Source organism: Gorilla gorilla, chromosome 6 (genome assembly GCF_029281585.2).
Source record: "Gorilla gorilla gorilla isolate KB3781 chromosome 6, NHGRI_mGorGor1-v2.1_pri, whole genome shotgun sequence".
In the NCBI taxonomy this organism is placed as follows: domain Eukaryota; kingdom Metazoa; phylum Chordata; class Mammalia; order Primates; family Hominidae; genus Gorilla; species Gorilla gorilla.
Genome location: NC_073230.2, coordinates 57,616,399 through 57,638,972, shown reverse-complemented (window position 1 = coordinate 57,638,972; position 22,574 = coordinate 57,616,399). Strand labels below are relative to the sequence as shown.

General features: G+C 43.4%; 1 protein-coding gene across 2 annotated transcripts in view; it reads right to left on the bottom strand.

Moving 5' to 3' along the window:
• Nucleotides 1–22,574, bottom strand: part of VWC2 (von Willebrand factor C domain containing 2) — a 153,491-nt gene that overhangs the window by 114,852 nt on the left and 16,065 nt on the right. For both annotated transcript variants that reach the window (XR_008667244.2, XM_031013508.3), the window contains exon 3: nucleotides 7,692–7,821. Coding sequence is in view for 1 of the 2 variants with exons in the window: in XM_031013508.3 (XP_030869368.1) it covers nucleotides 7,692–7,821 (130 nt within the window). In the remaining variant the exon portion in view is untranslated. The remainder of the gene's footprint in view (nucleotides 1–7,691; nucleotides 7,822–22,574) is intronic.

Here is a 22,574-nt window from a genome sequence, read left to right as displayed (position 1 = left end):
TGTCAATTTCTACAAAAAAACATATGCTGGGATTTGTGTAGGAATTGTATTGAATTTATATTTTAATTTGGGAAGAACTAACATCTTGACAACATTGAGTCTTCTACTCATGAAATGTCTCTCCATTTATTTATATGTCCTTTGATTTCTTTCAGCCATATTTTGCAGCTTTTAGTATACAAATTTTGCATTGTGACATGTGTTTCTAAGTATCTATTCTTTTTGAAGCTATTCTAAATGAAATTATTTTCTTAATTTCATTTGTATTATCCATTGTACACTACAAAAATGTATATTTTTGTATATGTATCTGGTATTAATCTTTATTAGCCCCCATAGTTGTGTGTGTGAATGTGTATGCATGTGTATGTGTGTGTGTGCATGTGTATGTGTGTGTATGCACGTGTATGTGTAATTCTTGGTATTTTCACATACAGGAGCATAACATCGTCTAACAAAGGCAGTTATACTTCTTAATTTCCTTTTCCTTCTTCTTTTTCTCCTGCCTTCTCTTTCTCTCTGTATATAAGACCTCCACTACATTGATGGATGAAAGTGGTCAATATGGATATCCTTACCTTCTCCTAGATTTTAGGAGTATTGAGAGAGTATTCATAATAGCTTTAGCTGTGAATTATTCATAGTTACTCTTTATCAAATTGAGAAAGTTCCCTTTTATGCCTAGTTTGTTGAAAGCTTCAATCATAAATGAGTGTTGGATTTTTCAAATACCTTCTTTGCATCTGTTGAGATCATATGTGGTTTTTGTTATCATTTACATTATTAATGTATTATGTTAATTGATTTTTGAGACAGTAAACCAAACCTTGCACGACTGAAATCAACTGCACTTGGTTAAAGTGTATAATTCTTTATATGGTGCTGTATTCAGATTGCTGATATTAACTCATTGTTAAGGAGATTTCCATTTATGTTCATGAAATAAATTTGTCTCTACCTTTCTTTTTTGTGGGGTGTTTTTGTCTACCTTCAGCACTGTGGTCACAACAAATGCAGAAACTAAACAGGGAAGTGTTTCCTTTGCTTCTATTTCCTGGGTGAGTTTGTAAAAGATTGGTATTATTTCTTTCTTTGAATATTTGAAAGAATTCACCAGTAAAGGTATGTAGGCTTGAGCTTTTATTTGTGGGAAGCTCTTAATTATTAATTTGTATTTTATTTGTTTTAGGACAATTCAGAAATGAACTGAGTCAGTTTTGGTAATTTGTGTTTTCCTAGGAATCTGTCCATTTCTTACAACTATTCTAATTTGTTGGCAAAGAGTTGTTCATAGTATTGCCTTGTAATCATTTTCATTTTTGTAGGGTTAGTAATGATGCCCCTCTTTCATTCCTGACTTGTGTCTTCTCTAATTTTTTCTTGGTTAGTTTAGTGAAAGTTTTGTCAATTTTATCAATACTGTTAAGAACCAGCTTTCAAAAACTAACTTGGTTTTATTTACTTTTTCCTAAGCTTTACTATTTTCTATCTAATTGATTTATGCTCCTATTTGTGAGTTCCTTCTGCATGCTTTTACTAAAATTTGCTGATCAGTTATTAGTTCCTTAAGGTAGAGGGTTACATTGCTGATTTGAGGCCTTTCTTCTTTTCAGAGATAGGTCTTTAAATCTATACATTTCCTTCTAAATACTGCTTTAGCATCATCCAATAATCTATAGTGCATTCTGTTTTCATTATTAAATCAGTTCAAAGCATTTTCTAAAATCTCTGAGATTTCTTCATTGGCCCTTGGGTTATTTAAAATGTGCTGTTTAATTTCCAAATAATCTCCAATTTCCCAGATTTCCTTCTGTTGTTGATTCTAATTTAATCCTTTCAAATTCTGTTGTGTTCAAAAAAGAAACTTTATATGACTAAGTCCTTTAAATTTATTGAGACTTGTTTTATGTCTTAGCACGGGGTCAACTGTAGACAGCGTCCGCCTGCACTTGGCAAAAATGAGTATTCTTCAGTAGATGGGTGGTATATTGTACATATATGTCAGATCAAGTTCACTATATAGTGCCATTCAAGGCTTCTATATTATTGTTCATTTTCTGTCTAGATTTTCTAGGAATTATTTAATGGTTTATCAGAATTTGCAACTACAATTACTTAAGCCTCTATTTCTCCTTTGAATACTATCAATTTTTACTTCATGTATTTTGGGGCTCTGTTGTTAAGTACATGTATGTATATAATTTGACTTGCCTTCTATCAGTATCCTGACAGTTGTTCCTCTGTTCCTCCTTGACTGCCTTTTAAAATTAGATATACAATTCTTTCATGTGCCATGTTTAATTCCTTTATTGATTTTCTTAGTGATTGTTCTAGGAATAACAAAATGCATCTTCAGTGATCACAATCTATGTCAGGTTAATACTAATTTAATTCCAGCAGAACAGGAAGTTCTTTTTTTCTATTTTTTTATTTTTTCTCTCATATATGCACCAAGAACAGGACCTGTCATGGAAACGCAATGTTACAGAAATAATGAAGGCAGCCCACTACCTAAAACTCAGTAAGAAAACTCATCTTGCTGACCAGAGGAATTGGGAAAATGGTATTGATGTACACAGAAAGTTGGGAATCTCTCCGTATACTTTTCTCTCTTTTGTATCTCTCTGCTTTATTTGGATGTGTTGGTATTATTTAAATAGATATTAGTTAATTATACATATAGCAAATATTTTCTCAAAACATGTGGGCTATATTGTGCTTGTTTAATAGTGTTGTTTGGTGAACAAAGATTCTGAATTTTAAAAGTTCAATTTGTAAATTATTTCCTTATGTTTAGTGCTTTTAATGTTCTTTTAACCTTTGCATACTCAAAGTGATAAAGCTGTTCTATGTTTTCCTCTAAAAGCATTATTGTTTTAGCCTTCATATTTAAATCAGCAATCTGTTTGGAAATGATTTTTTGTCGAATGTGAGGTAGCAATCATGATCTCTTTTATCTCCATACTGCTGTTCAGTTGGTCTAGCACAATTCACTGGAAAGATTACTCCTTTCCCACTGTCCTGTGATGTCAGCTTAGTCACACAGCTGGTGGTCTTACATGCACAGGCCTTTTCTGACTTTGTCCTGTTCCATTTGTCAGTCTTTCTTTGGGACCAAACCACAATGGGCTAATTACTATCTCTTGGAGTGAGTCTTAATATTTGTACATTTTCCAGCTTTGTTGTTCCTCTTGGATATTTCTCAAGCCAGTCTTTAGCTTTTGTATACCATTTGGATTTTAGAATCAGTTTGATAATTGCTACAGAAAATCATTAGATTTTTGGCTAGAATTTTGTACTGAATCAATAGATTACTTTGAAGCAGACTCACATCTTTATGTTATTGAGTCTTTCAATCATGAACATGATATATCCCTCCTTTTACTTAGGTCTTCTTTAATTTCTCTCAATAAAGATTCATGTTTTTTAAGTGTGGAGACTTTTCACAATTTTGTTAGATTTACTTCCAAGTATTTGATTTGTATGATGTTATTTGAAACTCTAGTTTTTAATTCACTTCTATTTGTTTCTGGTATACAGAAATACAGCTGATTTTCAAACACTGATCTTGCTAAACATCCTTGTTAAAATCAACTGTTCATTTTGATATTTGTAAATTCCTTTATTTTTTATGGGCACAATCATGTAATCTGTAAATAATCACAGAGCATTTCCATAAAATTTGTATTATTTCCTTGGTAAAAATTTTGGAAGGATTCAATGGTGAGACCACATAGGAGTAGGCTTTTCTTTGTGAGAGGATCTTGATATGACCACACACACATGCACACACACACAAACACACACACACACCCCATTCCGTTTTGTCTAACTCACTGCATGACATTTACTACCATCTTATCCTACTCTATGAAATACATAGGAAAACAAACAAAACTCTGCCTAATTCTCAGTCAGTGCTTCTTACATATTTTCCCATGAACGTATGTTTAATAATTTGACGTCTCAGTGTTTATCTTAAAGTGTCACAAATGTTTTTCACTTTCCTCCAAAAAATGTTTTCCTGTAAAAATAAAGCTGCAAATAATAATCATCAGGTGGCAGTAATACTTCAGGGAGATATACAACCTTTATATCCAGTGGCTTTGTGCTTTTGGCATATGTCGTATCCTCCCTTGGATACCATATTCCACCTTTGAGAAGCACAGCTAATTCTGACAAAGTCCTCATATTTCGACACCAATGTCCTACTTTTATCATTTTTCTTCTTTGGATCCATAAAGTAAGACGACATGTATACTTGCAGAATGGAGGTCTTCTGATCGCTAATGGGAGCCTAGTGCCTACTTAATGCAGAAAAGCATGTCTAAAACTAAGGGGTTTGATCGGAATGGGTGCTGTGCACCTATCACCAGAGAAAAGCTGAATTCTTGAAAGTCAAATAACACTCACTGTTTGTATCATTGTGGGCGGGGGGGAATTTAAAAACAAATAATGCCATGCAACATCCATTTTATCAAAAGAAAAACACTGGGAGATTGATCTGCACAAGTCAACAAAGTGAATATATTAAAGTACATTTGATTTGTGATCATTTATTTATATTCAAGGCATTCTTGGTTTCCAACTTCTGCTCCTTTGATGCAAGTGACTTTGGCAGCTAGCAACTGAACTGTAATTTTCCTTCTGTCGGAGAAAGAGCTATTTAATGCTACAGGTCAAGACATGCCAGAGTGAGGAGTAAAGGCCGGTCTACGGAGATCAAGAGTTAAAACCTTCATATTTCATCCAAGATAAGTCTATCCAAGCTTTTAATTTCATATAAAGCATTCATTTCTGATGTCCTCTAATCTGTGATATATCAAACATATAATTTTTTTACAAGAACATTGTTTATGTGGGGAGGCAGGGTTGGACTACTGTAAATTATTCATTAATCTCAGTCAATTATTATAGAGCATTTGTTTTTCATAGAAACTGTTTTCATTTTTCAAGCAGCTCTCTTTTACTAAGAATTTCAAACCCCATTTTCCCTGTCAAGGTCAGAATACCCTATAACTAGAGACAGCTGAAAGCCAAGCTCTATCTGGTGAATAAAAGAAATGTAATTGTATGTGCATGATTAGACACATTTAAATTTATTTCCAGTTATACTCCCCAAAATAAGTTGTTGATGTTTTGATATAACTGGATCAAGCCTTATAATAGAAGTCTTTCTGTAATATAAATCTTGCTTTAAAAAACATATTCATCTCCCTTCTAAAAATCTCTAATGGGCCACCACAAAATCTTGCCTTACTCCATCCCATACTGCCTCTCAAAATATAGAGGTAAAGGGTCAACATTTAGAAGTTTACCATCAGGCCAAAAACCATCTCCCAAAACCATCAATGCAATATTAAAACAAACTGTGAATCTCTGAGTATATAATATTTATAAAGTGTTTAGTTTTTGTACATTTTTTTACTCAAAAATATAATTATATCTTAAATGAAAATATTGAACACAGAAATAAATTACTTCTTTGTAAATTTAACATATCTGCACACTTTTAAGTATTAATTCAAGTAACTGCTCAATGTAGTTCTCTGACTGTATGCTCTAAGAAGGATAAATCCTAAGGGCAAAAGAAAAACTCTAAAAAAATCTTGAACACTATTCAGTAGGTTTCAGGTTGGTGGTAGTCTCAATAGAATTTGTGCCATGTGTCTTATGGGAAAGAAAAAATAAGCAAATATATTTATGGTGTTGGGTTATGTATATAGAGAGATGGGGCAAGAGAGAACCAAAGACAGAGGGCCAAAGAAAGAGACAAAGCAAATACGGCAATGTGTTAGCAACAGGTGTAGCTAAAGGTATACAATTGTTCACTGGACAGTTATTTCAACTTTTCTGTAGGTTTGAAATTTCTCTAAAAGCAAGAAAAAAAAAATCCAGGGGTTGAAATCCTGTCTTCTCACCTATTGTTAACACCCAAGCTAGGATTCCCGGCTATCTAATGCCAAGACTTAGTCTATAATCAAAATTTACAGGAAAAACATGGAATATCTTGGGTAGTTAAGATGCCAAATATTTGAGCAACCCATATTTAAGCCATTCACTAAACCCCTTGATGCAGTGAGAATTGTTGTCGTCCAGTACCCCCGACATGCAGGGCACATGGCCTGAGCGCCAGCCCTCAGCTCTCCCAGCAGACCAGAGGCACTCACTCGGGCTCCTCAGCGGGTGTGCTGAAAGCCACACCGAGACTCTGCCAGATTCTCCATCTGCCTCTCCTTCCCCAATCCCAGAGTCTTCTTCCCCCTTTATTAGTGTTAATTAGTGGTAATTAACACTAGTAGAGTAAACTGTATTGATTTCCCTCCATCTCACAGCTGGTGTCTCAACATCATTTTTTTCAAAAAAAAAAAAACACAGTCCATGCTCAAAGTCCCCCTCGTTCTTGTCTAATGGAATCCTACCTCAGGATTTCTTCATAATTAACATGCACAAGAGACCAGCCAACCCTATATAAAGTACACTCTGTGACATCTTTGTTTTAACACTGTCCACTTGCCTTTGGAGGACTGGATGTACTATGCTACAATGATTATGACATTCCTAACACAGTCATCTTGTTCTTTCAGGTCTATCCTTCAACAGCAACATCATTCCCTCTTCCAATTATTTACCTCTAGAGTTTTACAATGTGTTGTAGTAAAATCTGGATATGTACAGGTACGTGGTCAAAAGTACCCATGGAACCTCATGGCCCACACAATTTCGACTGTCATGACAGACTCTGGGAATTGTCTGAGCACCATGACCACCCCTGTGTCACCATCCACCAACACATGCCTGTCACTTACCAAACCCACGCCACACAGCTATCAAGCCTCGGTCCAGCAACCCACATGAACGGCCGACAGCATCACAAGTTAGCTCTGAATGCTCTCAACCAGGGGTCCCCACAGCATGCCCTGGGCAACATCCAGAAAGCCCAGTCGCTCCTGTCAGCAAGGCCACTCAGATCCTTGTAGACTCCGGCTGTGTCCCCTCTGTCCGCTGTTTCCCAAGCTCTGCTCAGCCTCTTGTCAAACTGCCCTCCGGGCCATAATTCTCAGGCCCAGCCAGCCTGGGAATGCACTCTTGTCAAAAACCGTCTTATAGTGTAATGCTCTCAGTACCTCAGGTACAGAGTATCGTTTGTCAGGATGAGGAAACACTCTCCCATGACAAATTAGGATCAAGGACATCCTGCCACTTCATTTTCATAAATTAGGCAAGGCTTCTGATCTACCAGGGGCTCTCACTGGGAATAGGAAGGGACTCTCTTCCTGCCTAATTTGCTTATGAAAAATATTCACTTATGTTCCAAGTTTAATTCACTTAGTAATGAAAAGTAAATGAGCCCAACCAGTGTGTTTAATTTGTCTTGGAAAGATAGAAACAGTTTTGCAAGAACAAACAAAGTTAAATTAAAATAAGTGACTCTCCTCAAAGGTGGAAATTGAATTTCTCCCCAAAGAACTTCTTAACATCGATAAAACATGGTGCTGATGCCCGTAAGAGAGAGAAGGCCTTGCTACAGAACCACTGTGGCCGAAAGATTACACACGTGTGTACGCATGTGTATTGATAAATAGGTTGAAACTCACGTATCCGTATGTGTCCCGTCTACCATGAAGCAGCACATGGGTTGTGCATCAGGGTGGGAGGTGCACCCTGTCACCAACGGGGATCTCACATACCATTTTTGCAGATGGGACAGCACTGATCAGGCTCGTACACAGGGTCCACACACTCCGTCTGGGGACACGCTGACACTGTGCATAGCACCTCACCGTTGGCTTCACAGCGACACCTCTCGCATGGAGACACCTGAAACACAAGCCCACAATCAGCGCGTTATGCCTGCTGTCATGTTTATCCTACAGGGTCATATATTTTTTTTGAAATGGAGTCTCCCTCTGTCGCCCACGCTGGAGTGCAGTGGTGCGATCTCGGCTCACCACAACCTCTGTTTCCCGAGTTCAAGCGATTCTGCTGCCTCAGCCTCCTGAGTAGCTGGGATTACAGGCACCCACCACTATGCCTGGCTAATTTATGTGTTTTTTATAGAGATGGGGTTTAACCATATTGGCCAGGCTGGTCTTGAACTCCTGACCTCAAGTGATCTGCCCGCCTCGGCCTCCCAAAGTGCCGGGATTACAGGAGTGAGCCTGGCCCTACAGGGTCATACTTTTCTTTCCCTAAACTTTCTGCGAAGACACCTAAGTGTTATAGGAATGTTTAAAAAATGATCCAGCCCAGTGGTTTTCAGAGTGTGGACACAGGCATGCTGGGTGTTTAGTGAGTTGTCTTAGGTGCAAACGCACAGGATGGGCCACGGGGCTATGATGTTCCCTCTCCTGTCCAGCCAGAGCCACTGTTTAATTTGTGGTCTGCATATTGGGTTTTTTTATTAAACTTTTTTTTGAAGAAATGTTTTTCATCTCTTTAAAAATTAAGCAAATAAAAACTTGCTGCTAGTTCTTGCCCATCCCCTCACCATGTAGGTGAATCCCTTGTCTATAACCCTGTCAAGTCACCACCCAGCCTCACATGGAACACTCCCAGTATTTCCAGTTACGAAGACACTGGAATAGGAAAGGGGAAAGGGGTGAAGGAGGAGAAACAGGGTGGCATCCAAGCGGGGCCAAGGGCCGGGAGCTCTATGAATATTCCCTCACTGAACTTTTACAGCAGTGCTAAAATACACGTACTCAAATTACTGACCCTTTGTACTAACAGGAAACTGAGACTCAGACGTGTTAGGCAACATGCCATGGGCAGGTCTGTCCTGTGAGCACAAGGTTCTCTTCCACTGAGGGCTCCTGACTGCGAGTCCATGGTGATTCCAATTTCCTCCAGGTCATTCTGCCCACTATCCAGCATCACGATGCTCTGTTAGAAACCAAGCTTCCATTTGCCTCTCTGTACTTTCCAGCCATGGGCTCATACTCTGCCTTCTTGAGCTATCCAAATCAAGCATACCAGCCATTCCCAAGAAAGCTGTACGTGGCTAATGGGACCCTCCATGGTCACTCACACAGGGCATGGTGATTTATCTCCTGGTTACCACCAATGGAGTGATTTTTGATCTGGCTGACCCAGGACAAAGCAGGAAGAGCATATGCAGACCCAGCCATCAGAAGCAAAACTGGGAAGTGGGGATACTCACTAGAAAGACCATGGAAATGGGGAACACGGAAATGGGTCGTATCAAGCTGAGTTCCTGCTTTGCCAGGGGCAGGGAGACCCCAGTTGAGTTGTGTGCCCCACGTCCATGATACAAATACCGCTTGTAAGGTAAAGAACATGAGTAACTCTCACAAATGCTCCCTTTGTCTATACAATGCAAACACTAAAAACTGAAATCTCCACTGAGTGGACTGGCTATTACGAGAAGCAAAAGCTCAATTGGAGTTTAACCATGTCTCTTTCTGAGGCACTAGACCACAGTCAACCTGCCTGGGAGTGAGGGCTAAGGAGTGTATGTATGTGTACTTGGCCAAAAAAATGTAAAAAAGAAAGGAAACTTTGAAAAACTTTAGTGTAGCCTGAGACAAAACACTGACCTGGTTGGCAATGTAGCCTTAGAAGTTAAAATCAATCTTGAAGTAATATAAAGGCCTGTTTTTGAGATGAGTTTCTTTTGTTGTTGTTGGCACAATTAGGTTTTTTTTTTTTTTTTTTTTGCTACCATAACCAGTGGTGCTCTTTATTGTTGCTGTCATCATTGTGGGTCTCATTTCCTTGTCTCCTACCAATTCCCTCATTCAGTCTGTAGCATTTTTGTCTCAAGGGGGATATATACATAGCAAGCAGAATGAGAACAGAATTCTGAGTTTTAAAAGCCAAGACCTTGAGTTGCAAGAGACATGGTTTATTGCATGTCAGAAGCCTTCAGCTGGAAGGACTCAGAGCATAAGCCCTCAAGCCCAGGTGGTGTGGATTACATGATGGAGAGCCAGAACACCCTGCCCCATGGGAGGGGAGCACCATCCCCCTATAGAGATCAGGATAGTCAGCAAGGAGCAAGAGGGTCAGATAGTGAGGTCTGTCCTCACGAAGCAGCACAACGTGGCATCTACTCCCCACCTAGGCATACACCAGGGAGGCAATAAAAAGCACCATTTCCATTTGGGAATTTAAAAGAAGGCCAGAGCACACCCTATGTCATATCGCCAGGGAGGGCCCTGGAATACAGCAGGACCAGAGATAAAAGTCCAACTGCAACGTCAAAAAGGCTCCAGGTCCTTAGGCAGCAGGCCCTGAATCAGCCTCGTCCAGCAGCTTTCTGCACGAAGGTGCACACCTTGGCAAATGGAGCAGAGATCACTGGCCTGGAAACAAAACACTTCTTACTGCCACTGGAGCTGAAATTTCATTGAATCCATGCCACAGAATACTGCTTAAAGGCATGCACACAGGCCGGCATGCTATTTTCTCAAAGGTTTTGTAGCTTTGTAAAAAATTTGATTGTCAGTTATATTGTCATTAAATATTTAGAAATCCTGATTCAGCTGCACTCATGTGCCCCATAACTGGGTCAAAAAGGGACTGCATATACGACGTGGTCCCATGGATTCCGTCTTATTTTTACATATCTTTTCTACGTTTAGATACAAAAATACCATGTGTTATAACTGCTTACAGTTTTCAGGACAGTAACGTGCTGTGCAGGTTTGCAGCTTGGGAGCAATAGGCTATACCATATAACCTAGGTGTGTAATAGGATATACCATATAACCTAGGTGTGTAATAAATAGGCTACACCATCTAGGTTTGTGTAAGTTCACTTTATGATGTTCACACAATGATAAAATCGCCTAAGGATGCATTTCTCAGAATGCTTCCCTGTCATTTAGTGATGCATGATTGTATTTGGAGATTTGTTCACTTCTAAAAAATCAGAGTTGATGCTTAGAATTAGGATCGCCAATCAGGCCTCACCTCCTACCACCTACATCTGCCTTCACCAGCACCCATGCTGGGCTCCTATGTACTCCCATCCCAGGTTTGGGCTTGCCTCAATTCCCAGAGGAAGTGAGGCTGGTGACAGCAAGTGGCAAAGCTGTGTGAGTCCCTCAGATGCCAGCCAGGTGCCCTGCTAGTTCTGCCTGGGCAGAAGCCCTCAAGCTGGTCACCAGCCCTGAAGTCAGAGTTTCTCATCTGATAGGGACGTTCTGGGACCCCTACCCAGGATCCAGGTCACATAAAAGAACCCTGCCTTCACTTGGTTTATGTTCCCATCTCCTGCAGGCGGGCTGTCCTAGGCCTGAGGCAGTTCCAATCCTAACCCATGAACCCACCTTCCAGTAAAACCTTCTTGCCTCACCATCTCAGACCACCTGCTGGGCCGCTGGGCCACTTGCCAGTGTTGGGCCCTGATCACTGATCAGACTTCACCCAACTAAGCAGGTGTGCCCAGACTCAACAGATGAAAATAATGCCCTGCCCTTTTCAGCCATGCCAACCCCCTGAGCCCACTCCGCCATGCTCCTCGTTTGGTGAAGCAGTGGCCTATGCCCCCTCAATGGTGTCCTGTCTCTCTGGCTCACATTTGATAAGCTCCTACCTGTCATGGATCCAGCTCAAACGTGGCCTCCTCTGCGGAGCCATCTTTGATACCAACATGGATGAAAATGGGCACTTTCCCTCCGTTAAGACATCACTTGAGCTCAAACCTAGGCCTTGCACAGCCCTCATGTAGGGAAGGGAATGTTGTTAAAGTAGCAAAATAAAACAAACACAAACCCCAATGCCCACGTGAACTCAGCAGCCAGCTGAGGAAGATGCAGCCTCACTACATCAGGGAGGAAAAGCCACCACTGAACTCCACACGAGTCCTCCAGGGACATCTGACAGAGACCCAGCTGGATTCAGGCCAGCTCTTCCCTACACTGGCTCCAGTCCTTACACTGCCTAAGGACCCTCATTCCAACACAGGGCTCTGTTTGGTGCCCCAGGATGGCCACTGTACACTCATAAAAGCAGCTTCCTGCTCAGAGTCCTCTAGGACAATGTGCTAGTGCCTTCCACCTCCTGAGATACAGAGAGGCTGCCAAGGAGCAGATGGAAGCTGCAGCCGTGGCTCCAGCCATGGGTTCTAGCTTTGACATGAGGCTTTAATCCCCAGTCATCAGGGCCAATCTGGCATTCTGGGTCACAGTGACCCTCTTTTAGGCTCATTTCACCAACCCATAGCTGGATCCCCACTGGCGTGGTCAGCAGGCCCAGGCAGCTGACCCAAATGTCTAGGAGTGAGGTGAAAGATTTGCCTGTCCCTTGACCTGGTCAGATACCAAGCTGCTGCTCTGACTGTAAGCACCCACTAAGCTGATGGTTCCCCACCTGCCAACTCAAGCACCATGGGCCTTTTGCCAGGCTGTGCTCTTTGTCCCACATGGAAACTAAAGGTAAGATGCCCAGCACATCATTTACTCTGCAACCAGCAGCAGGAACTTCCATGCACATTTTTTCCAATCAGATGACACAAACTTTCCTCCTCTTCTAAAGTTATCATTTTCCCAGAAGAAACTTAACTAGGGACAACCTAAGTTTAAAGCACTAGTACTTCTTATTAGCAAATCACCACCTACATTTTATATAGAATACCTTATGGCAGAAATATCATTCTCCACAATCTTCCAAGTTTTGCATGGATAGAATTTAGATGCATAGCCTGGAGAAACAGCTGGGCATTTGAGAAAAGAATTCATTCTCAAGGCCCCTACTGTGTGCCAGGAGTAGGGAAAAATTTGTTGGATCCAAAGAACATGGTTTCTTGGGATTGGGAGTGAGAATGAAGACATTCTCTATGTGTTCATTTATTCATTCCAGTCCTGAGGCCAGAGAGATGAATACTACTTATACCATTTTTCAGGAAAGTGAGAATACAGATAACAGCAGGGGTTGGTAAGGAAAATTAGCAAAGGTGTGCACGTCTGACCTGACCCCCACAAACAGGGTCTCCAAGCGGATGCACTAATCATTCTCACTCATCCACATTGCTTTCACAGTTACCACAGTGCCTCTGTCTTAAAGACAGCAGTTAAACAGGATCTGAGAGATACACCCTCAAACCTGAAGCAAAACAATGAAGAAGAGTTATGTTTGTGAATATTTTTTCAACTATGACTAGCAGAGGCTAGAGAGTAATTCCAGGCTGAATGCACATGCCCACTCATGAGCAGACAAATGGGAGGCATGAAAACCCCAGAACAATTTTCCAAGTAATTGTAATGGTTTCATAGATGGAGTTAATTTAAACATAGAGAAGAAAGAAAGTACGAGCTAAGAAACTTCAGCATAGAACTTTCTCAACTACAACTATTCAGAGTTATGACTAGCAGAGACTAGTCATAACTACATGCATAGCAGAGGCTTTGAAAAGTTATTAACTTGATGGCAAAGTAAAATTATTCATAATTAGTTAGACCTTTATAATGCTCAATACTTATAGACATGTTTATATCATATGTACATAGGCAGCAAGGACTGTAAAATAAATATTGAATCTATTTCTGAATAATTAAGTAGGAGTGGGTAATAGAGTTTATACACAAAACACTTCTTAAATGAAAAATGAGGCCTATAAAACGATACTGCTTAAATCAAGCGGCATACATAAACTAAAGCTCTATATGATGGTAAGTGGTAGAGAGTTGGGATTAACACTCCTATATGAGTAGCATTTAAGGAGCTTTATATTGCACTGCATATATTTTATGTTAGTAAACTTAAGTCCAATTAGGCATCCATCTGTAAGAAGCTTTGCCTTGTTTAATTTCATAACTGTGATTATAATCTTCATAACCATGGGAAGGACCAGGCTCTGAAATGTTACAGAAAGCAGCTTGATTTTAATGTCTCGAATGTCTTTCCACTATAGAAGGTAGGAAGTATTTTTCAGACACTACCTCCTACTCTATCCTGTCTGCAACAGCAGCAACCCTCACCATCTACCGGGATGCCTACCTACCTCGGAATGCAAACATATTTTTCTCAAATCCAGCTCAAACACATCTTTCTGTGAGAAACAAGAGATGCCTATGTTCACAATCCTGTTACCTGAATAAGGACCACCATGACATGTCTAATCTGGAGCTTGTGATTGTGAGCTGCTGGAATAGGTGCCAGGAAATCCCACTGCTGCAAAGTGCACTGGCTTTCGGCAGCTAGAGAGTAATTCCAGGCTGAATGCACATGCCCACTTATGAGCAGACAAATGGGAGGCATGAAAACCCCAGAACAATTTTCCAAGTAATTGTAATGGTTTCATAGATGGAGTTAATTTAAACATAGAGAAGAAAGAAAGTATGAGCTAAGAAACTTCAGCATAGAACTTTCTCAACTACAACTATTCAGCATAAAGTATATTCTTCTTCCCATTTTGCTATTTCTTCCATTAGTACAGATATTGCATTGATATTTTCTAACTCTCAGATTATTGGATTCTGCAATGATACAAAATAAGACTAACATGAAACTATTGAAACACTGAAATATTGTCTGCCCCCTTCCCAGATAGGGGCCCCTACCCCCTATCTGCCTCTACCAATCCCTCCCTTCCTTGAAATTCTTTAAGTCTCTGGACCCGCTGGAGCCTGTCAAGCCTTTTGGACACAAATGATCTATCACTGAGGTTCTTAACCCCTATGTGTGCAGAAAGTGTGGTGACCTAGACTCAGTGCAACTCAAGGGCCAGAGCCATCTCTCAGTCACATCTATGATGGCTACAGTAACTGGGCCAGTGCAAAATGTTGAACAAGCTCAAGAAATACTGACTGAGTCAAGAAAGAAATGGTTGGAAAGACACAAGATCTAAAACAAACTTACACAACATATTATGAAAACAAAAATAGTATCTACAACTTTGCTATAGTAACAATTGCTCAACACTTCACAAAGAGCTGCTCAAGGATTAGGCACCCAACCCTTAAGAATGGGGAATAAAGGTAAACCTTTCTATTGAGAGGGATCATTATTTGAATTACACATGTAATCCACAAAGGGAATAGAAGGCATAGATACTAAAGCAGTGACTTTAAAGAAGGGACCGATAGTGTGTGAAGGCTGTGTGGAAAGTGAATAAATGCAAAGCCTGAGATCAGAAAGCGAACTTCAAGGTCCTGATTCCAGTTCAGAACCTAGGGCCCATACAGCTGCACACCACACTCCACCCATTCCAGACGTCTAACTCTCTGCTCCACTCCCTCTGTCAATGTCTTCTTTAAACAGCTAAAAATGTGTAATGAATAATTGATGATTCATACTTACACAACTGACAAACATTTTCAAATTCACATATGAAAGATACACATCCATCTTGCTGATTAGAGATTACATACACATGGGACCGGGGCAACAATACTAAGAACAGGCCCCACAAATTGTATCAACAACCCAGCCATCCTACTCTTGATCAATTGCATAGGCTTACTACATTATCTCTCCTTGTGTTCTCAAGGAGAGATATAAAGAAATACACGAGTCACTCACCTCAAATGCTCAGTCTGGTTAGGGAGATGAGACGTAAATATATGGAAGAGAAACTAACAAAATGGCTGAAAATGTTGAGCGCTAACTGAGCTACGTGCATATTGAGAGTTTTAAAGGCAGTGCTGTCACTTCTGGCTGGAAGTATCTGACGGAGAACTTGGAATATGATAAGTCAGGTGGGAAGGATTGGGACAGGTAGAAAAGAGAAGAGGACCATATAGACAAGAGGATGAGGATGGAGATGTGTCCAAAGGATGCTCCACATTCTAGATTGGCCGAACTGAACTACAATGAAGAAGTGCAACAATGGATCAGACTGGGCAGGTAGAGAGGGAGGGCACTAGGAATACAGCCTGTATACCCTAGGGAATGTGGAATGAGGTGATGAATATCCTGTGCTCAGGGTCCTTGCACCATAAGACAAGACCAACTTGGATCTACAATAACCAACAATAACCTCTTCAAACTACATGCAATATTTCTTTCTCAAGCTTCTGGGTCCAGCACCCTTACATACCTGCCTGCTGAGCATACACCCTGTCTATTACAAGGGCCAAAGACAGTGCAGCTAACAGGCATGGATGCAAATTCCAACGTATTTATTGGTGTAAGCTTGGGCAAGCACTTAACATTGCTACATCTCAATGTCCTCAACTGTGAATGCTCTGTTAAGTGGCAAAAGAAGAAAATCTGAATGGTCAATTAATGTATAAAAGAACGTTCCGCTCTCCCTCTCCCTCTCCCCTTTCCACGGTCTCCCTCTCATGCCGAACCGAAGCTGGACTGTGCTGCTGCCATCTCGGCTCACTGCAACCTCCCTGCCTGATTCTCCTGACTCAGCCCGTCGAGTGCCTGCGATTGCAGGCGCGCGCCGCCACGCCTGACTGGCTTTCCTATTTTTTTGGTGGAGACGGGGTTTCACTGTGTTGGCCGGGCTGGTCTCCAGCTCCTAACCGCGAGTGATCCGCCAGCCTCGGCCTCCCAAAGTGCCAGGAGTGCAGACAGTCTCGTTAACTCAGTGCTCAATGGTTCCCAGGCTGGAGTGCAGTGGCGTGATCTGGGCTCGCTACAACCTCCACCTCCCAGCCGCCTGCCTTGGCCCCCCAAAGTGCCGAGATTGCAGCCTCTGCCCGGACGCCACCCCGTCTGGGATGTGAGGAGCCCCTCTGCCTGGCTGCCCAGTCTGGAAAGTGAGGAGCATCTCTGCCCGGCCGCCATCCCACCTAGGAAGTGAGGAGCGTCTCTGCCCGGCCGCCCATCGTCTGAGATGTGGGGAGCGCCTCTGCCCCGCCGCCCCGTCTGGGAGGTGAGGAGCGTCTCTTCCTGGCCACCCCGTCTGAGAAGTGAGGAGACCCTCCGCCTGGCAACCGCCCCGTCTGAGAAGTGAGGAGCCCCTCCGCCCGGCTGCCACCCCGTCTGGGAAGTGAGGAGCGTATCCGCCCAGCAGCCACCCCGTCTGGGAGGGAGGTGGGGGTCAGCCCCCGCCAGGCCAGCTGCCCTGTCCGGGAGGGAGGTGGGGGCTCAGCCCCCCGCCCGGCCAGCCGCCCCATCCGGGAGGTGAGGGGCACCTCTGCCCGGCTGCCCCTACTGGGAAGTGAGGAGCCTCTCTGCCCGGCCAGCCGCCCCGTCCGGGAGGGAGGTGGGGGGGTCAGCCCCCCGCCCGGCCAGCCACCCTGTCTGGGAGGTGAGGGGCGCCTCTGCCTGGCCGCCCCTACTGGGAAGTGAGGAGCCTCTCTGCCCGGCCAGCCGCCCCGTCCAGGAGGGAGGTGGGGGAGTCAGCCCCCCGCCCGGCCAGCCGCCCCGTCCGGGAGGGAGGTGGGGGGGCCAGCCCCCCGCCCGGCCAGCCGCCCCGTCCGGGAGGGAGGTGGGGGGGCCAGCCCCCCGCCCGGCCAGCCGCCCCGTCCGGGAGGTGAGGGGCGCCTCTGCCCGGCCGCCCCTACTGGGAAGTGAGGAGCCCCTCTGCCCGGCCACCACCCCATCTGGGAGGTGTACCCAACAGCTCATTGAGAACAGGCCATGATGACAATGGCGGTTTTGTGGAAATAGAAAGGGGGGAAAGGTGGGGAAAAGATTGAGAAATCGGATGGTTGCTGTGTCTGTGTAGAGGGAGGTAGACATGGGAGACTTTTCATTTTGTTCTGTACTAAGAAAAATTCTTCTGCCTTGGGATCCTGTTGATCTATGACCTTACCCCCAACCCTGTGCTCTCTGAAACATGTGCTGTGTCCACTCAGGGTTAAATGGATTAAGGGCGGTGCAAGATGTGCTTTGTTAAACAGATGCTTGAAGGCAGCATGCTCGTTAAGAGTCATCACCACTTCCTAATCTCAAGTACCCAGGGACACAAACACTCTGCCTAGGAAAACCAGAGACCTTTGTTCACTTGTTTATCTGCTGACCTTCCTTCCACTATTGTCCTATGACCCTGCCAAATCCCCCTCTGCGAGAAACACCCAAGAATGATCAAAAAAAAAAAAAAAAAAAACGTTCCATCTCATTAAAAATCAGAAAAATGCAAACCAAATGATAGTATTTCATGCACATTCGAGCTGCATGTAAAGAATGTCTGATAACATCAGGTCTTGGCCAAGAGAAGGGGAACCAGAGTTCTTACATTTGCTAGCATGCAAATGGGCAAAAGGGCTTTGGTTTGGGATATACAGGAGGTTAGAATGGGAGGGTCGGGAGTGACAGAAATTCTTGCTTCTCTTCCAGTCTTCAGTTCTGTCTCTCTGGGAGGAGGCATTCAAAGAAACTCTACAGCCAGCTCTGCTTAGCCCCTCTGATTAGCTCTTTGGTGTTGGCTAGTCCACAGAATGAGCGCATTTGTGCCCTCCTTTCAGAAACCTTGCAGGTACCCCTACAGGTGGGCTCTGAGTTGCTCAGACTGCTGAGGTTCAGAAATGCCCCTGGTCTACCAGCAATGTGTTGTCCATCTAGCTGCACTTCCCAGTCCAGGATGCTGATCTTGGACTCTGTGTCCCTTCTCAGTTGGTTATTAACTTTGAAGTGAAAAAATGCATGCCATTTATATGCTATCTATCAAAGACCTAAAGCCCTAACAGTTTGCAATAGAAAAAAGTTAGAAACAATTGACCATTAAGAGAGTGGCTAAACACATTGTGGTGTTAATCAGATGGAATAATAGACAGCAGTTATAAATTAATGAACAAATATGCCTGTGACAATACAGATGAATCTCAAAAACATAAACAGGAAAAAAAAGTTGCAAAAGAATATATATGGTATTATGTTGCTTCTATCAATGTCAGTCTTTGAAAACACATGTACACACAGGTGTTGCTTACAGATACAGGCTCATGAATAAAATAAGAAAATCAGTGCAGGAATATATGTAGCAACTTCACTGCACCAGCTACTTCTGAACAGAAAGGAAAGGGGACAGGATGGGATGAATGAGAGGGGAGGTTTGTTTCTATCTGTACACTTCAATTTCATTAAAAAAAAAAGAGGGTTAGAAACAAATGTGACAAAAAAGTGGCATCCAGTGATGCCTGGACAGAGTCTGCATATTATTTAGGCATATTTGATACATTTTAAACACACATTTTAAAAAATCTCACATATGAATTTGTTCCATATCAAAGGTCATTTATCAAGTACCTGAAAAATGCCAGGAAATATTCCAAATCCCACTGATCACCTCCAACCAGTAGCCATCTGATGGAGGATTTTAGTGATGCTTTACTGGGCTGCAGCTCTTCCATAAGAAAGCAAAGACAGAGAGTGGGATAATTAGCCAATTTAAAGTTCTGTCAGGGCCTCTGGGAGCAGCTGCCAGGCATCTTAACTGTAAAGGAATAAGCACGAGCGTTCTCCCAGATCTAGAGACCCAGGTAGGCCATGAGACGTGGGAAACTTGGTCCTGGACCTCATACCTCAGCGTGCCCTGTAGCCTCAGGCGAGCCCCTGACTGCCCGACATCACAGTACCAAGATGAGATGCACAGGAGAAATCCCATGTTCCCTTCTCCCACTGAAACCCCATGAGGCTTCCCCAGGGAGGAGGCTGTGCAGTGACTCCGACATCTGGCCTCCTCCAGCCAAGCCCGAGGGAAAATGCAAAGCTGGACACAGTGCAGATGGGGAGACCTCTGGCTGCCAGGACAGGAGGCTTCCAGAGCAAGGGTATGAAGGGTGGCCAAGGAAACAGGAGGAATGACAGCGTATGTGGCAATAGTACAGCAATTCTCAGGAAGAGAAGCAGCTCTAGAACTGGACTGCGCCATCCCCAGCCAGTCCCTTTTCCTTCCTGAGCTTCCATGTCCTCATGTTAAAAAGGAGAAGGAGGAAGTTACCTGTTGAACCCGCTGGGGTACCAATCCTCGCAGTCACTGCCTGGTCACAGGAGTGCAAAATCAAAGGTGTCTAGTGCAGCGTAAATGCACACAGCGGGAGAGGACAATCAAGCCCAATTCTGCCCCTGATTAACTGTGGGACCCTGAGCAAGTTATCTGAAACTTGTGCCTCAGTCTTTTTATCTGTAAAATGAGGATGGTTAAATTGCTGTTGGCAAAGTGCTTACAGCAGTGAGTGGCTCATGATGGACACTCCACAAGGATGAATTACAGTCGTCCGCTGGTATCCATGGGGGACTGATTCCGGGAAACTACTCGGATACTAAAATTCAAGGATGCTCAGGTCCCTTCCAGGTGGCCCTGCATATGTGGTATCTGTGGATGTGGAGGGCCAAATGTGCTAGTAGTCATGGCAGAGAGGACAGTATTTTGAAGTAACGCCTGTATATTTCTTTCTCACCAGTGTTTCCCTTTGGCCCTTCCACCACTGCATCTACACAAAGAGGCTAAGCCTTGGTTTTCTAGAGAGCAGACACAAGTAAGTAGAACAAGTAACTACATAATTGCTGTGCTTTTAAGAATCATGAGGGCCAGGCTTTCCAGGAAGACAGTGGCCATTATCAGTACTTCTTGAGCTTGATTTTTACAGACTGAGAGCCAAAGTCTGGAGGTTCAATCATAGAGTGGGAAGAATGAAAGAATGTATAACAAAGGAAGGCAAGCATCTTCTTGTCTGGAAAGAAGGACCCGAGGGAGGAGGATGGAATGAGGGCAAAGCCAAGGGGTCAGATGCCACCACCCTGGCTTGAGTCAGCCTGGAGCTGGTGGAGGGGGCACTCAGAAAAATGGCCGTAGGTTTGGGAGATAACTCCTGAAAAGCTGAGTCACTTCCCAGAAGTGATCAGATTCCTGACTGCCCAAAAGGCTGGGATATCCCAACAGAGACAGAAACTTTAACAAGAAACTGTTTTCAGCCATCAGCAAATATTGGGAGCCATGGAAGGAAAAGCAATGTTCTAAACTAAGAGGACCTCCCTGTCTGCACATACCACTTTTGTTGTATTCATTTTGACCCTGTTACATGATTATTTGGATGACCTCAGATTAAGAAGTTAGTGAAAGGCATGAATGACAAAGCAGTCTCTCCGCGTAGCCCAGGACAAGCAGCCTCCCCAAATCATTGTCACAGTTCTGTCACCAGATGGCGAAAGTGCCTTTTCTAGCTGCCCAATTTATGAAAACCTGTTTCCAGCTCACACCCTTAGGGTGCACAGAGGCAAGTCACGAAGTCCCTTCCATTTATACAGTGTAGTCTTACTAGCTTCTGATAACCTGTAACTGTGTGATTTCAGAGCTGGAGGAAAATGCTGAAGTGATTCCTTTCAACTCTGCTTTTTTTGGAGTGAAAACACACCCACAGGTCTGGTGACTTCTTGAGGCAGGTCTCTGCCTGAACTGAAGTCTGGTCATACCACAGGGCCAGTGATAGAAAATCTTCATTAATAAGTACTCAGAATCCACAGGCATCCTGGAGCACAAGTGGCTCTGCCTGCACCTGTCAGCCCTCCTCACCACCTGTAAGAAACCTGGAAAATGATGTCTTCCTTTCAGCAGTCACCTGGAACTAAACCTCTCCCCCGTCCTTCTTCAGGTTTCTTCCCTGAAACTGTCTTATCAAACTAGCACAGGACATGGCCAAATTCTCCCTCCAAACTTGACAAGCAGAAGGGCCCTTGCCACCTGGGGACTCTGGCCCTGCAGCCTGAGTCCCCGACCCCCTGAGGGCTGGCAGGTGCCCTGCCATGTGATGTCCCTTCATCAATCCAGGCAGGCACAGAAAGGCTCCCCACCTAGCTCCCTGCCCCTCTCTACTTTCTCCCTCAAAAAGAGACCTGATTCTAATGTGAAGTGAAGTTGATCCACAAGCTACCTTCCAGCCTCCACCACAAGGATTATAGCAACAGAAACTAAGGACAGAGAGACGCTGTTGCCTGTGCCATTCAGAAAATATTTTTTTTCTGTTCTCTTTTTCTTTCCACTGTCTGTCAGAGAACAGATTTGCACACAAAGGGATTTAATTAAGAACTGTCCTCAGAGGCTGTCAGTTTCTGAGTCTCAGTAAGAAGACAACTCCACGTACCACACAATAGATTAAGAATACAGCAGCCTGACAATCTGAGGCAATACAGCTTTCTTCTCGGGCACCACAGACAACTTTTCCTTCTTTATGGCTTTAGCTTCAGGCAAGACCCTTGTCTACTAACATCTTTTAAATCCTCTCCTGAATAATTCCCTCACATTAATATAGATCAACAGGAACTTGCTAGGTCAATTATGCGGGGGAAAAACTAGTGGCAGGGTTTACACTACATATTTACTTGGTTGCAAACAGCAGAACAGCTAGGAGGAGAATGAGGAAGACCTCCTTCTTTGCTGATGGTTCAGACCTGATGGGCAGTCTGGAATCTGCCAGCCTGCCTAACAGAGACACAGTCAGAAAGGATGCAGCCAAACGTGCTGGCGGTCTGCACCCTTGCCTCTGCAAGGAGCCAAGGGGCTGTAGGGCCACCCGAAGCACCAGGGCCAGTGCAGGGAGCGGCTTCTCACTTCCCACCTGGGAAGCATGGGTGACGCTGAAATCTTTGTAGAATTCTTTCGTAGATAATTGGCTCATTTATAGATTCCTAAATTAAGCCCATAAGAGAAAGAAAGTAATGTCAACTGCATCTGACCACCTGTTTGGGGAGAGAAGAAGGTTCTCTGACAA